The sequence below is a fragment of the Artemia franciscana genome, chromosome 4, assembly GCF_032884065.1.
Source record: "Artemia franciscana chromosome 4, ASM3288406v1, whole genome shotgun sequence".
Taxonomy (NCBI): domain Eukaryota; kingdom Metazoa; phylum Arthropoda; class Branchiopoda; order Anostraca; family Artemiidae; genus Artemia; species Artemia franciscana.
In genome coordinates this window covers 15,575,023-15,593,649 of record NC_088866.1, presented here as the reverse complement: position 1 = coordinate 15,593,649, position 18,627 = coordinate 15,575,023, and the positions used below count along the sequence as shown (strand labels likewise).

The window sequence follows — 18,627 nt, the reverse complement described above, 5'->3', positions numbered from 1 at the left end:
GGAGCATAATCAAAACTCAAACAAACAGGAATTATTACGTATATGGATGCCCCCACTAAATACCTCGCTCTTTACTCTAAAGTTTTTCAGAACTTTCAAAAACTTCTGATTCTAAACCGCTCTTGTGCTTTAGAAGTCGATCGGAATTGGGACAAGGAGTCTTACTTTAGCTTAAAGAGCAAATTATGAAGGAGGTAGCAACCCCCCTCATATACGTAATAGTTTCTATTATTTTTAACTTTTAATGATGATCCTTACTTTTAGTTGAAAAAAAACTGTTTTTATGTTTAATTTGTGACAGTTTAGATTGTACTTATATCACAAGATATAAATTTCTATGAAATTCTTTTAGAAGTAAATAAAAACCAAAAAAGCAATAATTCTTATAGAAATAAAACATATACTCTTTTTTTAACCCTGATGTTGTGTTAGTTGTATCTCGAGTATTAGGTACAGGTATTTATTTATTTTAGTATACATATATAATTATAACCAGCAGAGTTTTATGTCTGCATAAAACCCGGTTACATAAGAATGATATTGATCACTTCCCAATTTATGTTTGTGTATTCATTTAAAAAAAAATTACGTGTGGTAATTTTACGTGTGTGGTATAAGGGTTTAAATTTTTCTCACGGTAAAGTTGATTGATAAATGTTATAAATTAGTAGAATTTAGATAAGATGCTAGCAATAATTTTGGTTAGTTTGATCATTGAGTCCATGTAGGTTGTCCATTTTACTTCTATTTTTACGCATCTGAAGTGATAATTTTACGCATCATTTTGATTATTGTCAAAGTTGTAATCAGATGTCATTCCTAAGAGTCTATCTAAGCACCAAGTTATACCTATTTCTGTTGACGCCATGTGGAATACAATTTTGCAACTGAAATCGAAGCCTATTGATTTAAATGGGATTAGTGAGATCCCGTGTTTTTTTTCTAGGTGATTGTTTTTATTTATTTATTTTTATCTCTTTCTTTTTGTAATTCATTACTCCATTTTTGTCTTGCTATTTATAATGGGTTAAAAATAAATTATTATTAAGCACCCTCCAATTTTTTTTGGTCAATTAAAAGGAGAAGTAGGGTTTTTAATTTTTGTTCAAATGAACCCTCTTAGATCTTTTTGGACCTTTGGTCTGATACGATCAACCCTGGGAAGAACAAAAAAAAAAAATAAATAAACACGCATCCGTGATCTTTCTTGTGGCAAAAAAAAAAATTCCATATTTTTGCAGATGAAAGCTTGAAATCTATGCAGGATCAGATTCTGGTTTTCTGATACGCTGAATCTGATGTTGCGAATTTCAATTTTTCAGGAATCAGTTGAATTTTCTCAGGCTAATAACTTTTGATGGGTAACAATAAATCGTATTTATTTGAAATCAGCATAAGTAGACTTTTTAATATATCTATTTATATCAAAATGTCATTTTAGTTTTGATTACTATTTAGCCGAGCTCCTCCTTACTTACAGTTCGTTATCACGGACTCTAACCGTTTTCCAGCAGCGCACATTTCGGTCATCAATTGAAAAAACGATCAGACAATCTTTTGGCTATTTATTTCAATTATAAACTCACCATGGATCTAAAATTCTCTATTAGCTCTCTTTTATTTATTTATTATAGCCATTGAATGTTTATGAGCTGGAGTTGATTATTATTTGTGGCATAAGGTGATAGAGTTTCTATGGGTATCAGTGAATTACATTTGCTTGTTTTTATTTAATATTTTCTCCTTATTCTATGGTTCGACACAGGAAGTACAATATACATTTTTTGTTTCCTATTTGCTATTTAATAAACATAAAAAATGTTCCATGAGAGGAAGCGGGAATATTATACAATTTGTATAAACTTCAGAAGCAAATTTGTATCTTTTTAACTTGTCTTCCAATAGTCATCAGTTCTAATTCTAACAGCCTTTTGATGTTTGTCTTATCAAAAGCCGTCGGGAAACGAACATTTTCAACAATACCTATCCTTCCTTCTCTTTCTCTTATTGAATTATTATAATTTTTTACTTAATACTTATTAGCGTTTGACAAGTATTCGTATTCTTCCCCCTTTTCAGGACGTAAAGCATTTATGGATTAGTGAATTATGTTGTGTTGATGATATTTGTAGTTTTTTACTTGAAAATATATATTTAATATTGTTCTAAAATTTGAGAAACAGAAGTAGAATCTGTTTTTGTTACTTTCCATTGGCCATTTAGTAGGCAAGGAAAATCTGCCTATGAGTATTGGAAGTGGGGGAGTATCGGAACATATGTAAATTTCCGAGAAGAAATTGTAAGTTTAAGAGAAAAATATTCTCTTGTTGTTATTTATCTAAAGACCACTGACAACAATGAAAAAAAGTAACTTAAGTTTTTGTACAAATTCTTTTTATCATAAATTCTGATCAGATTAACCCGTCAGGTTCTTTTCTCGTCGGTAAAAATATAAAATTCTCTTGTTATGTCTTCAGCTAAGTTTTAGCTAAGAATGAATTTCACTGGTTGATTTAGGCCCGCCTTACATTTTAATTTTGACCAATAAGGAAAATGGGATGAAATTTTAAAAAGTTTGATCAGCACTTCCTAGCGGAATTTATTAGTTTTGTGGAGGAGGAATTAAATACCTTAAATGACTACTCTGAACTTTGAAGGAGTATTTCGACTCATACACTTAGTTTTAAGTATTTACGTATACGAACTTTCATTAAAGTTTTAAAAAATTTGGCCTATATTTCAATGTTTTAGGATGAACAGAAGAGGTAATATCTCATATAGTGCAGAGCTTTAATTAAATGAAAATAGGCAATAAAGTGGCCATCATTTGCTCACCAAAATCCAAACCGTAAATTAATAATGTTTGCATTTCTCATGCATTACTTTCTATTATACAAATTCCCTAAAAAGCAAAAATTTGGTAAAAACCATCCCGTTTTGCAAAAAAAGCAATCCCAAATTTTAAGACAGCCAAAAAGTAATGGGAACATTTTTTTCGCTTCAGTGCCATTGCAAGACTCGAAAAAAAATTTGACAATAAACGAAATTTTTTTTTGCTTTTCAGCCCCGTTGTGACAGAACAATTCCTAAATGTCATTTCGACAGACTAAAGAAGCTAGGATTTTAAATTTCTCCTCCTTGTTATTACGAAGTAAAGATTTTTGCCTCCCAGTTGTCTCTTGTGGTAGGTAATACGGACAGATTCCCTTGATAAACCTAAATTTAGTTAAATACTTTTTTGTGGTATGCGTCATCAGTAAAATCTAACAGAGACCACACAGTTCCAGTTCCAAAAGTTGTAGGGAGGTATATGGACTAACAACAAGTCCTTTCACCTCTTTGACTTCTTCTTCAGAAAAACTAGCTACTGGAAGCGCTATTCTCCTCCAGTCTGCGAACAATGGATATATACGATTATGAACAATAATACACTGTTATTGATTGTGGGAAGTGCGAGTACCTGAGCTACCTGTCCCCAGCAGTTTAAGGCACTAGGCCGGCCGGTACCAATATGGCTCTTCCTACTCATTCCCGCTCTCTTCTGCACAATCAAAAACTATGGATAAATCGCGTCCCATTAAAAATTGAATTCTTCAAGCTTTAATCCTTATTAAACAACATTTCTCTTCTTTAAGGTATCAATTGCTGCCTTAAATATCTTACGATCAATTTCCCATGGCAGGTTAGAATCCAGGATAGCTGTATAAGTATTTGGAATCTTAGCCAAGGAGCAGAAACGCTTAAGAGCAACAGTCTCCTCACTCTGAGCCTGGCAATCAAATAAAATATGCTGAATTGTTTCCTCTGTTGAAAAGCAGATTCGTCATAAAGGGGAATGATGTAGCTTCCAATTAAATAACAAGCTATTTAGAAGTAGGGCACCTGATTTCAGCCGGTAATATAGCACTGTATTTAATCTTGTATGAAATGGAGATAACATTAATGTACTGTGATTAACTTTGGATCTTTGCCTGATAATATCTCGTGAATTGAGGTCAGAGGAAGGACTAGGAGATAACATGGAAGCCTTTGCTGCTAGAGAATCAGCCATATCATTATATTTTATACCTTTGTGACTAGGAACATGTTGAAAATAAACTTCATTTTCCTTGATCTTTAGATTAAGAAGCTGTCTTCTAATATTATATAAATCTTTGTCATTAGCAATTCTATTAATATTTTGGATCAGTAGTAATGCTGATTTAGAGTCGGAGAGACAGAGTATATTTTCAGATTCAATGTTATAATTTATAAGAGCATCCAAGGCCAGGCGGATGGCACATAATTCAGCAGACAAGATAGAAGATCCCAATGGGAGAGGAGAATAAATATTCAAATTCATGGATGGGATACATGCTCCTGCTCCAGCTCTTTCCCTCTGGACGGATCCATCAGTATATATTTTTCTATAGTTGGGGTAAGCCTTTGAGATGTGTTCAGCCAAAATAGTCTGGATCTCATAATTAGGAATCAAATCTTTACTAATAGAGATAAGTTCTACTTGACAGCTTGGAGGACTCATTTCCCATGGGGGGGACTCAGTAAAGGGATATGCATGAAGCGAATGTTGATTCCAGTTTGGGACCTCCAGTTGAAACTGATTCCATGATGAATGGGCATTGGGACAGGCTGACTTCTCAGCAAAGGTATGTGCATATACAGCATGCTTGGCTCCATAAGCCTGGATTTGCGAGAAATACTTTATCCTTAGACTAGATGCTCTTTCACTTAGGGACACCAATCCCGACAGTGTTCTTAACTTTGACAGAGGAGTATGCCTATGCACACCCAAAGCTATTCGAATAGCAGAATTTTGTAAAGATTCAAGGATTTTGAATGAGGATGGGGGACGAGCTGAAAATATTTGAATCCCATATTCTATATTTGAACGAATATATAATTTGTGAAAATCCAAAATAATCTTTGGGTGACATCCCCACTTACTTCCAGCAAGTCTTTTTAGAATACAAAGTCTCTGAATAATCAGAGATTTCAAAGAATTAATATGTTCATGCCACTGCATTTTAGAATCCATTAATAAACCAAGTAACTTCACTGAATTGCAATATGGGATCTCCCTTGAGAAAATTGTCAGTGGATTAGGAGGATCTAGAGTACCATTAGTAAATGTAATGGCTTTAGTTTTACTGATTGAGATTGGGAAGCCAAATGCTAAAGAGAATGTCTGGACTAAACTTATATCCTGTTGAATAAGGCTTTGAAGAAGGCTAATATCCCTTCCTGACTTCCAAATGATCAAATCATCTGCATAAAGGCCAAATGATGCATGAGATACTTGAAATTCAGAAACATACAAGTTGAATAGAAGAGGATTCAATATTGCACCTTGAGGAAGTCCTCTCGTAATGGGGCATTGCTCACTTCTAGACTGATTTACTTGAACGTAAAAATATCTATCAGTTAGAAAAGACTTTATAAAACTTATAAAAGGATACGGGAAGTCAAGATTTATTAGGATTTCCAGTAATTTATTGTGGACTACATTTCCATAGGCATTCGACCAGTCAAACAGAACAGCCATTGTGACATGTCTTTTTTTGAGGGAGTTACAAACATCAATTTCTAGCCGGGTAATGTTATCTAAAGAGCTATGTCCTTTTCTGAAACCTGTTTGTTCACTAGGAAAGAGATTGTTGACTTCAGAAAACCACTCAATTCTTGATAAGACAAGCCTTTCCAGAACTTTACTAAAGGAAGGTAATACTGATATAGGACGGTAAGACTTGAGATCATTAGATGAATAAGAAGGTTTTAAAGCTGGGAATACCTGAGCAATCTTCCAGGCATCTGGGAACTTTTGACTTGACCAAATAAGATTATAAAGACTTAAGAGGGCTGTATGAAACACCTTTGGGGACTCAAGAATCCACTTCATACAAATACCATCATAACCTGGGGAAGACTTGATGTTAAGAGAATTAAGTGCTACACAAAATTCATCTTGGGAAAAAGGTTTCATCAGAGTACCCTTATAAGAACAGGTAAGAGGGAGATTACAAAAAGGAGGTCGGCTGGGATGAAAATCTGAGCAATCGTTTTTAAAAACATTGGTAAACAGATCTGATACAATTGGATATCCATCCTGAATGATATCATATCTACGGTCATCATTAGGCTGCTTTCCACTATTTAGTTGGCTAATGAAATTATGGACCTTTGAAATTGGGGTTCTAAAACTGATACTTGAGCTGAAATTCAGCCATGTACTCTGTTTAGCTCTCCTACAAATTAGTTTAATTAGTTTACTAAGTATCTGAGACTTTGTTTCAAACTTGTTTGCAAAAAGAAACAGTCTTAATAATTAAAAACTCAACTATTAAAAACTAATCACAAAAAAAAATAACTTTCGTCCCAAACCAGAGTAGCCTAAGCGGTCCCAACCCCAAATCCGCCGCTACGTTAGGGGGGCGCCTACCGCACCCCCCACCTGGATCTACCACTGGTTGGAGCCAATTTTCCTAAATCAAGTAAAAATGACAGTGAAACTGAAAAATCGGCCATATCGTCCGTCGGGTATCAAATGGTCTGTATGTCCGTAATTGTAAATTAATCACAACTTAAGATCAAATCGATACATATCAATACGTTTTTGTTTTACGGTTATCGAAGAGGAAATAAAAAAGTTGTGAGGCAGCTTTTGCTCTTCTAAAAAATTGCAAATATGAATATACGATCTTTTGATACCCGACTGACGATATAGTACCGTAAAGGCAAAGAAAATGACCCGTTTCTCTTATCTTAATAAGGCTTATCTTTGTTTTGACAAGATTTTTGAAGAAACTAAATTTAAGCGGGAGAGGGGATAATTAGGGTTTGGGGAAGTTTCTGACCACCTGCTCCATAGCAAATTACGCCCCTAATTCGTTATTGAATTGATCAGTACAACTGGAAATGGCATAGGAAAGAAATAGAGTATATTCACCTTGTCCCTATCTCAGATATCGAGTCTCAACTGGTAGGCTATAGTTTAACCCAATTTCACAGAAAAATAGTCTCCCACTTCTTATCTAACTTGTATATTGTATCTTTTCATTTACTGTTTTGAAGAGCCTGGAGTCTTCTTAAACAATGAAGCAAGCAATTTCTACACCATCTTTATTAAAGATACGGAAATTCATCGGCCAAGTCACGACGTAGGCAATAATGCTCCTAAACCAATGAATCAAATAAAGAAATTTATCACCGAAATCGTGGCTTGTGCCTTTTTGCAAATTTCACAATACGTCCGCAATCAAACACTTTCCAGTCGTAATGTAATATATTATTAATAAAACTTTGTTTATTTTTTATTACTATCTTTCTTTTGTTTAAAAGAAAAACGCTACTCTATTCGATTCCCACTGGAAACACTTTTTTAATTGAAACATCCGGGAAAATGCTTTAATGTTTAACTTAGCCTCAAGAATTTCAAGGGAAAAATTTTGGTCTTTAAATTTGAAATTTCATTATAATTACTATTGCGTCATCTGTTTTCATTGAAATTCGAGATGTGCTAATTTACGAATAAAAGAGAGAAAAAAAAAACAGCTTCTCAACAACAATAGGCAAAAAGGGAATTTTTCTTTTAGGAGCGATATACATTACTAAATTATTTTGATTTCAATTATTTTGTATTTATTTCTAAAAAGACAGTAATTAGTGGCGAACTATAAAAGAAAAACTATTTCAATCTGATGCAAATCAACCTGCAAATCACCCAAGAATCAAGATGTATTTATGATCCTAATAAAAATTAATATCAATATGTTTAATAATACGATTGGTAAATATCACAATTTCCGCTGAAATTTTGGTCGTTAAAAAAAAAGGATATTTAGCACTAACAAAAATCAACATTGAAATTCGACAAGTGCTAATTTACAAATAAAAGAGAAAAAAACAGCTTTTCAGCAACAAGTTGAAAAAAGGGAATTTTTTTATTAAGAAGAGCGATATAATTTACTAAAATTATTAAGATTTAATTTACTTTGTATTTATTTATAAAGACAGCAATTGGTGGTAAACTACAAAAGGAAATGTTTTCAACCTGACACAAATCAACCCGCAAAGCTTCAAACAATCAAGATGCATTTATGATCCTGACAAAAAATAATATCAATCTGAAGAATGACAGACTGGCAAATCCGCAAAAATATTGATCATTTCGAAAAAAAAGTAAAAAAACAGGATAATTAGCACTAACAGAAATCAACATAACTTAACTACCAACTACCTATCTAGTTTTAGCTGAGGCCTATGACAAATTGTATGAGAGGACAGTAAGTTTAAAACAAACGAATGGAATTAAAGAATTAAAATATGGGATATTATAGATATCTATATTAATTTTTGTAAAGCAAATAGCAATCGCCTTACGCTACGATATGATTACTTCTTGCGATTCAATAATTCGATACTCTGATCTTTTTCTGATCTAAGTTCGATACTCTGATCTTTATGAGGAATGACAACTAAAAAAAGGGCAGAAACCAAATCCGATAATAGCAAAATACAAATTTCAGGTTAAGAAATAATGAGGCATACAAAATTGCATTTTCATTTGAATAAAAAAATTGACAATTGCTTCAATTTATAAATCAGAAAGGAAAGAAGGGAAAAAGTAAAATTGGCGGCCACGGTAGTAACAGTTGTAAAGTATGCTCTGAAATATGGACACTTTAAAAGGTTTTGGAATTTATGCTGGGTGTTTTCCAGAGGAATTGTGCATGGATAGAATTAGGTATTCGTTTGGCTGGCTGTATACCAAACAGGAAGCAATAGGAAAAATACAGTTCAATCGAACTTTCTAGCCATTCTAGGACTAGAATAAAAGCCAATTAAAAATGGTTATGCCACGTTTACTGTAGGATAGGTTGCCAAAAATCGTGCATTTTGGCCATCCATTTGTGAGCAAACAAAGTATATGTTTTTAAGCTTTCTATTTTCATAAAAATTAATCTTCATAATAATCTCTTCCCCTCTTTTCGAGTAAAGTTAAAAAAAAACAAAAAAAAAAACTCTTTTGTATAAATACTACGAAACCAACTTAAAGGCAACGTCTGGGAAAAAGCAATGCAAAACAATTTTTATTTTGTACAGTCTTTTTTTTTTACAATAGCCACTTAATTAATAAAAAATAGTTTTTTTCAACTGAAAGTACGGAGCAGCATCAAAACTTAGATGAACAGAAATTATTTCGTATATAAAAGGGCTGCTTCCTCCTCAAAACCGCCCTTTTCAAGCTAAAATTTCAAAAAACGAATCAAACAGTTCGTGGTAATAAATTAAGGAGCGATGCGCCTCAACAGTAACCGAAACTCTAAGAAACAGAGTCTTGGTAACAACGGATAAATAAAAAGAATCCATATTTGTAGTATTGGAGTATTGGAGGGTAGGTAGCCGCCCTCCCTCACCTTTTTTTTAAAGTTATCCTATCAAAATATTGAGATAAATTTTTTGTTAGATGTAGTCGAAAGATCTAATAACTATGTCTTTTAGGATGAATTGACCCCCTCAGCCCCCGGGGGTAGGACTGTAAGCTATAAACTTTGCCCGTTGTTTAAATACAAAATTGGTTAATGGGAATTATATAGATATTTTAAGAGGGAGGATATTTCTGGAGGGGGGAGCGGTTTTACGTGGGAGGATGTTTACATGGAGTAATTTTTAGTGGGGGGAAGGAAATTTTCGATGGAGTGGGAGATGGATTTCTCGGCATTATTCAAAAAATGACCAGAAATTAAATAAAAAAAAAAAAAAAAAACAGGGTTTTTTTCAACTGAAAGCTTCTTGGAACCTTTGAGAAATCTATTATTCTAATTAAATGGTCATTGCATTTCAGGAGTCATTCTTAAATAATTGTAAAAAAAAGGTTAAACTAGCGTAAAGAGCAAGGTATTGAGAAGGGCAACCCCCCTCATATACATAATAATTTCTTTTCGTTTTCTTGCTCCTTACTTTCGTTTGAAAAAACTAGGTTTTTTCAATTTAATCTTAAATTTTTGTTTATCAGTTTAATTAAAAGTGAGCATTAGATATTCGTGGTCATCAGGTTTTATATTATCATGGTCTCCTAAAAGGCACTCTTACATCACAAAAATAAAGTTTAAATTATTTTTTGTAAAACAATAGCAAATTATTTTTTTGTCAATAATTAAACTCAATAGAAATAAAATACAATAATACCAATACAAATGATTTTTATAAGAGTAAGGAAGTTCGTAACATTTTAAGCTCTATAAGACCTTTTCTGAAGCAGAAATCCTATTTTTGTTCATTTACAGCAAACGGAAATTAACTTCTGTTTTGCATTGTGGAAATGAACTCTTTTTGTCAGAGATCAGGGAGATCAGATCATCTATGTTCTTCTTGATCAGCGTCGGTGGTTTTAATAAATAGCAGGGTAACTATAATTTCATGGATCATTCACTCTAACTGCAACTGACTACTTCAGAAAGTTATTTTATAAATAGACGAATTTTACACTTTGACAGCAACATAAAAAACAATAATAATCTTCAATAAATCCATAATGATAAATAGCCCACCTAATTCATCCTTGTCAAGAGGGCATTCCTTTCTTTTCTCTTCTTGGATATTGACTTCAACCATAGAATGCAGTTCTGCTGTTGGAGACGATTGAACTTGTTCAGCTACCTTTACCTCTTCAACCCGTGTATTCCTTTTATTTGATTGCTCATCTACCAAAGGCTTAGACTTTTGTATATGGACCCAAGACTTGAAATCTGTACATGCTCGACAAGGTTTGGCTCGTTCTTGAGATGTTACTTCCCCGGCGTGTCTCTCCATCCTCACTAGAATTTTAATTGATTATAATGGTTCTGCTGGTAATCAATTGATTATACTCTTTACACGTAAATCATTGCTAAGTTAGTAACGGGATGATACAAGCATTTTCCATTATTAATTAGAATACCAGTTCCACCCATGTTCCCAATTCCAATTCGTTGCAAACTGAAGAGAAAAAATTTCAACATACTACTCTGCAATCCAAGCATAAGAGTTGCATAAAATTAAACTAGTTAAATTCAGTGGAAGGATCTATATCTTTATTGTATCCATAGAAGCCAGATATTCATGCACAATTAAATAATGGCACAATTTAAGTCATGTATTTGAAGGTCTTTTTAATGTGCATAGAGGGTAAATTAAGAAAAAAAATGTACTAATTGTACATTTGCGTTACTTTTGATGGGTAAGACTAAACTTGATGAAACTTACAGATTTAAAATCAGCATTAAAATGCGATTCTTTTGATGTAGCTATTGGTATCAAAATTCCATTTTTTAGAGTTTTTGTTACTATTGAGCCGAGTCGCTCCTTACTACAGTTCGTTCCCAGGAACTGTTTGAAAGTTTGACAAACACAACTCTCAGGGGAAACCTAGTTGAGTTGGAATACAACTCTTGGGGGTTAACTGGTTGGCCAGTGAAATATCAGACCCCGAGTTTTTGAGGAGTCTAGCTTCATAAAGATTATCATGGGGGAAGAGAATTTTCAATGAAGGAGACGCCGGATTTCCCAGTGTTTAAAAAAAAACGATCAGAGATAAAATAAAAAAAAAAAAACAGGGTTCACCCCTGTGGTAGTCCTATTCCCGTCTGTGGTAATTTTGTTTGTTTCAAGTTTGACTTGATTATGCACTTTAATTTCTGCTCGTTTTAGCATTCATTCTTCATGTTAGATATAATTGTTCATTTTTATTTTTGTTCATGTAAGTTGGATTTATAATACAACTTCATTGCTATTCGTCTTAGGTTTTAATATGGTTCTTTACTTTTTTTTAGAAAACACCTTTTTTGTTCGTAAACACATTCCAAATTAAGTTCCGTTGGTTTCTAATATACACAATTTTATTGATGGTCAATATGGGAACTTTTTTTTTTTTGGTTTGTCTGCTTAATAATTAAAATGCTTGATTGCAAAATTTAAATTTTGCACAAAATTTGAATATTCAGTCAGAAATTTTGGATCAGCAGTAATTTTGTGCTATAAATTTTCAATAATAGTTTCACCAGAGAGTTTCAAATGGATAGGGAGGTAAGTTATTATTCATGTAGGTGTAAAATCTCCGTAATGTTCAGTCTTCTATAGGGCTAAAGCCATCCTGACCGCCATCATTCAAGGGTGGTTATGGAAAGCCACCCACGAATATACACACATGCTAACCAACTGTTTTATTGAAGAACATTTTTATGCTATATGTTTCTGTAACAGTTTAATTTTTTTGTTCAAATAAATGCATAACTGGCTCACTCATTAAAAAAAGCTCAGTGTTTGCTTACAAAAGTAGGGTTTCGCGCATCAATACAGCAATATTTGTTTCCTTAAATTTTAGTCTTAAATAGGTTCCTTTGGTCCTATTTTAGACCATCTACATGACCTATAATTTTAAAGCGATTCAATTTTTAAAAATAAAAAAACAGCTTTTTCATGCTGAGAAGTGATGCAACCACATTTTTCTTCTTAATCTCATTGTCCGTTTTCAGTTCCCCTTGGTCCAAACTATCTACTCTAACAGTTTCATGCTGAAAACAATGCTTGACCCTATTGGGGCTTCACGAATCAAAATAAAATCGTTTTTAAACTTTTTTCCTAGCTTCTTTTGGTCCAATATACGTGCCTAGTAAGTTGCTATCCAATCGGATACAAAAAATTTTACCTATTTTGGGTATTATGAATTAAGACAAAGATTTTTTTTCTCAAAATATTTTGTTTTTATTGAAATCCGTTGTCTCTGCATTTCCAATATTATTGAGGCAATACGAGAAAAAGTAATTTTTTAGCTCAGTTACATGTACTGCATGTCCATAAAATCAATCTTAACAACGTTTTTATTTTCATTCAGGTTTACCTGACCCTTTCTACATGCCCGGTAAATTACAAGCCAGTTAGGGACGAAACAAAACTTTGGACCTATTTTCGAGCGTCTTAAAACGAAACTGTCAAAATTAGTTTCAAATTTGTTTTCTGCGTGGGGCCAACTTGTTCAAGATACTTATGAATGTCATTGGCAAGCCGATTGGAGATACGAAACTAATGCACCATTTTTTTGCATTCCCAATATTTTACTCTTTTGGTCTAAAATGATTACAAAATTATGACTCAACAAACGCATTACGAATAGTAGCTGATCAGAAAAAAAAAGTTTTGGCCGACTGGCACAGCTTGACCAAATAGCTTAGGGATTTAAGCTTGAAGCTTTTAAAAAAAATATTTAATTCATTTTCGGAAAACCAACATTTAGGAGCGAAAAATGTTCTGACAGTCTTAAAAACATAAATCCTTATATGTAATATTTGAAGTTCCCTTATCCTTCCCAAGCAATCCCTCGAAAGTTTAACTCTACCCCACGAGTTGTCCCGTCATACTAATGATACACTTTTTTGATAGCCTTTTGAATTACCTCATTACTTCACCAAGAGTAGACTGAAAATTTCACTGGGGCTAATATTGCAAAAATGTCAAGGTGGATCAAAGACATACATTTGTTGGCACACAGTTCCTCTCCTTCTACATACAATTTAAAAAATAAGAAGTACCCTTGCCTCCTCATCTTACCCTATACCCTCCCCCCACACAAACACTCAGAAAGCTTTAGCTCCATTTCCATAAATAGTTCCCGAAATACTTCACATATCACCTAATTGGATACATGATTCTTTTTACTCTCCCCCCTTCTAATTCAAAGTTCAAGGCACAACTGACAGCCCAAACTCCCCCAGACAATTGCAAATCAATTAGTTGTTCATCTCTTAGTTGTTTTCGAGATATTGTATATTAGCTAATTTGATAACCTGGGCACATATGGTTCCTGTTGGTGGTTATTTGGAATAGGTTCTAGTTGAACAGGAGCTCATAATACCAATAATTTTACACAGATTGGAGACCAAAATCGTTCGTCTCTTTTCCTTTGCTCCCTTCCACCACACACCCTCCCGACATTCCCTAAAGGTTTCAACCAAGGGTTTCAACATTACAGATTTAAAGACCTGGCAACACACAGTTTTGCCTCATCTAATTTCTTACTTAACTATAAATAGATTATCTATAGGTCACATGGGAGCTTATAGTTTAAGAACGTTTACATGGATCAGAAAAAAAATCTTTAGCCCCCCTTCTAGTCAAAGACTGAGATCTACTATGCCCTTTAATACACTCTGAAAGTTTCAACTCGATTCCCCAAGATAATTCCACAATATTGCTGATAAACTTTTTTTTATAACCTGGTATGACAGTCTTTTGATTTACCTTGCTACATAGACATGAACATATTCCAATTACTGTAGGAGCTTAAAGTGCAAAAGGGTTTGGGTACTTCCAGTTGTACTTTTAGAAGGACCAGGCATGAGCTAATATCCATGAGATACTGCAGAAAGACCATTTTAATAGACTGGATATGCATGGTATTTTTAAAATTACCTGTTACCCCTCCAAAGGTCCAAATTTAAGGTCTACTCGATTCCCAAAAATCCGCTGTAAGTATAAACTCCATATCATGCTTTTCTTGAGATGTAACAAATACCTTAATTTGTGAACCAGTGTATATTTAGAATCTATCAATTTACGGCCCAACTTCACCATGAACAGATTCCAGTTCCCCAAGGGCTTAAAGTTCCAAAACTTTAAGGGAATTAGAGAAAAATGAATCCCCCCCACACACAAAAAAAACTTCCAAAAAGTTACAACTTGATTGTCCATGCTATTCTCAGGATATTGCAGACACTCTGTTTTGATAAACTGGCAACACACAGTGTCTTTTGATTTACCTTGTTACTGGGAAGGATTCAAGTCTCATAGCAGCTTATTTTCCATAAACATAAGACTTACCCAGAGACAAAACATATTTAGCCCCTATTCCAACACACAGTTTGAATCCTCTTGCCCCTGCCATCTTCTTTCTCCAACACAGCCTGAATGTTTAAACTTCATCCCTGAGCAGTTCCCAAAATACTACAGAAATGGCACTCAATAGCCTGGAGGTACACTCTATGCTTTGGTTAAGCCCTAAAGTTTCAAATTGATAACCTAAACAGTTCCAAGGTATTGGGGATGTGCTATTTTCACAACCTGGTAGCAAATAGTGTCTTTTAATTTACCGTAATGCTTAATCATTTATAGATTAGAGGCCCCATGGGAGCTAACGTCATGGGAGCAAGTTGTAACGTTTTGGTAGATCAATACAAATTTTCAGCCCCATCCTCTGCTAGCAGCACAAAGTGTGAAATATCATTGCCACATTCCCCCTCTTCTTTTCTCCAATAGTACCTGAAAGTTTTAACTCCCTCTCTTAAGCTGTCCCTAGATTTTGCATAAATGTTATTTCAATAACCAGGGTACACAGAATGTCTTTTAATTTACCTCTACCTCTAACTACCCCTGTATCCTCTTTGACCAAATGCTTAAGGATATATGTTTAGGGTTGATCAGAAAAAAAACTTCAGGCCTTCTTGACATCCTTTTTTGAAGGGACCATACCCCAAAAACAATTTTGTTTTAGAATTCAGTGTTATGGCTGCAAGCTGCAACTGGTCAGGGATTAACAAGGTTTCTGACCCATTTCCATCCCTCCTCACATTCTTCCCCTACAAACAATATTTGTCCTCACCATAACCTACTCAATGAGCCTTAAAAGTTGCAAGCAAATCGGAAAATATTTACTCTTTTGGGCTGCAAATTTTGAGGGAGCCCAAATCCCAATTTAAAATTAATTTTGTATTTTTGTGTCACTTGGCTCACTTGAGATTTAACCTGTTAAGAAAGGAAAAGTTTACTGACCATTTTTCGGGGTCCATTTTTATGTGAAATAATATTCAATCCCTTCCATCTGTGAGAACAGGAAGCTTGAAGTCTCACTGTTCTATTCTACCCCTTCTTTTCCAAAAGTATCTGAGAATTTCAACTCCCTCTCCTAAGCTATCCCCAGTTGTGATAACAATAACCCACCTAACAAGCCTTAAAAGCTTCAAGGAAATTGGAAATACTGGCTCTTTTCGGCTACAATTTTAAGAGGGCCCACAGAAAAATTTGTTTTGTATATTAAGGTCCCTTAGTTCATAGAGCTAAAGCCCATTTAGAAAGGATAGGTTCAATAACCCTTTTCATTTGTTAGGATCTGGTTTCATGTGAACTGATATATATTTTATTGTTTGCCTTCTGCATGTGTGTCCAGTCAGCCAAAGGACTTAAGGATACAAGTTTTAAGCCAATTAGATGAAATGTATTTTCAACCCTTTTTGAGGCCTTGTTTTTAGGGAAAAATACCCCAAAATAATTTTCTTTTCATTGGATTCCCCCCTATCCCAATGACTCATAACCGTAAGTTTGAAACAAACCACAAACAATATATTGTTTGCCCCATTTCTGAACCTTTAAACCCTGCTCCTCCAAAAAATATGTGTTTCTCGTGGCTGTGGGAATGATCCTAGAAAGTTTTGAGACAAGTGAATACCCAAAAGCAAACATACCCCCCTTTTCCTACTATAATACCTATCTATAATAATTGAAAATCTGCATAATTTATGGCACTTGCCCTTAATACTATGGTGGCCATATCATCTGTATAGCCATACTTACTGTATATTTTCAGCCAACTGTCATCTCAAAATTTTGATCAGATATTAGGGGGGGGCTGGGGAGCTGATAGCAAAAAGGACATGGGAGGAGGACTGGAACCCTGAAATCAATTTTGACTGTTACATAGAGCGCTAGAAAATTACAATTTCCAATCAATTGAACTAACTCCAAAGTTTTGAAGACCATCACTTCTGTACCAAGCAGCTGAGAAAAAAATTCATGGAAGCAAAATTTTTACCAACAATCACTTTATGGACAAACTTTGTCAATTATTTCAGAAAAAATAATAAAGCCATGTGAATGAAACTTCTGGGAATCAGCCAAAATATCATATTCAATATTTATTGAAATTTAAAGAGGGGTGGGTTTGTAAGAAACTATGTCTTAAAAAGCCATGCCAACAAGATAGTGTCATTTCCAAAGAACCTATGGATAGTGAAAGTGGTTTATCAGACAGGCTAGTGAAAATTTGCCAAGGCTAGGGTAAAATTTTAAATTAGGGAGTTTTTCTGCTTGAATTGGCTGAATGAGACTCTTACAAATGGATCCATAGCCTTAATGATCCCTAGGGTGGTATTTTGAAGTACCTGCTCCCTCTGCTTCACCCTCCTAAGGGATCTGACCTTTGATGGCATTTATAAAAGCAAAACCTTGAAAAAAAGATTTACTGTATTGGAATGTATTGTTAGAGTAGCAAGTATTATTTTTAAACAAAGCCTGTCATAGAGACATTTTGGTTAGCCATTGGAAAATTCATTTAGGCTGTTTATCAGATAAAGTGAACGAAAGTGGTTTATGTCTACAGAATCTGTTGATTGTAATTTATGTGCATAGTATATAGCAAGAGCTTGTCTTGTTTTTTATACTTAGTTCCTTCTGGAGAGTGGAGAGACAGTTACAAGTCAAAAATTTTAAATACTTACTTATATCATTCCTAAAACACATTACACCCTTACTATATAAATATATACCTGAAATTATGTACATGCCATGAACTTTCTACATGCCAAATCATTTTTTCAAGTAATGCAACTGCATTAATGGTAACTAGCAATAGGAAACTCATGAAGTATATACAATTTGGGCAAATATACAGAGTAAAGTGATTGACTTTCAGGAATGGTAAAAGTAGGCAAATTATTCTGGAATTAAAAAAAAGTGGTCTTCAGAGTTTTATAGTGTTTCTTATTGGAGGGACAAACCACTATGGGGTACCCTTTCTCTTTTTATTGTCCTATTCAACTAAATAAAATGAACAGGCTCAAAAAATTTCTTGTCACAAGAGAATTGTATCAAATATGCCTATTTTGTGATAAAAAGCTGGAAGTTAGTGACTATTCACCAAAACAAAGAATGGAATTCTCATGACAATTGCCACACCAACAGCATTGGTTTCATGCTGATTCTAAACAAACAAAATTCTTTCTGTTTACTGTTACCCACCCAACACCAAAAATCTGAGAAAATTTGCCTGATTTTTGAAAAAAAAAACAGGAAAAACTCCCAAAAAGCAAGCAATTGTATTAAAAACCCCTTTATTAGATACACCATATCAGAGAACCCTACCATAGAGGTTTCAAACTCTAATCTTCAAAATATGGAATTTTGCATTTTTTTTTTTCAGAAGAAACATTGTTGAATACATATTTATTTGTTTTTTGTTTTTTTTTCAGGGGTGATTGTATCAAACCAAAGGTCCAAGATAATTGGGAGAAAGCTTATCCAAACATAAATTTAAAGCTCCCTTTTTAAGTAACCATACAGAGTGGACAAGGGGTAAGTCTTATTTTCTGAGAAGCTAACTGATTCAAAGGTATCAATAACTATATTTTAAGCTTCCCAGTAGTAAAGGAAGTAATAACACATGGTGACAGTAGGCTACTGGATTCAACCAAGTTGATTTGCTTTATTTGTAATGAAACTAGGCTATTTTTGGTGATCTGTAATTGTGTATCAGCTACAAAGAGGGGAGGCGAGTGAGTCATTGTTTAGGTGGGGGTAGGGTAGATTCCTAAAAATGTACATTTTTAT

General features: G+C 33.9%; 1 protein-coding gene across 4 annotated transcripts in view; it reads right to left on the bottom strand.

Annotated features, from left to right (window-relative positions):
• Positions 1–18,627, bottom strand: part of LOC136026046 (FAD-linked sulfhydryl oxidase ALR-like) — an 86,553-nt gene that overhangs the window by 12,195 nt on the left and 55,731 nt on the right. For 3 of the 4 annotated variants that reach the window (XM_065702219.1, XM_065702221.1, XM_065702222.1), the window contains exon 2: positions 10,548–10,814. In XM_065702219.1, coding sequence (XP_065558291.1) covers positions 10,548–10,814 — 267 coding nt within the window. Of the gene's footprint in view, positions 1–10,547; positions 10,815–15,119; positions 15,151–18,627 lie in introns of those variants that run through there. The other variant, XM_065702220.1, reaches the window with a different exon arrangement.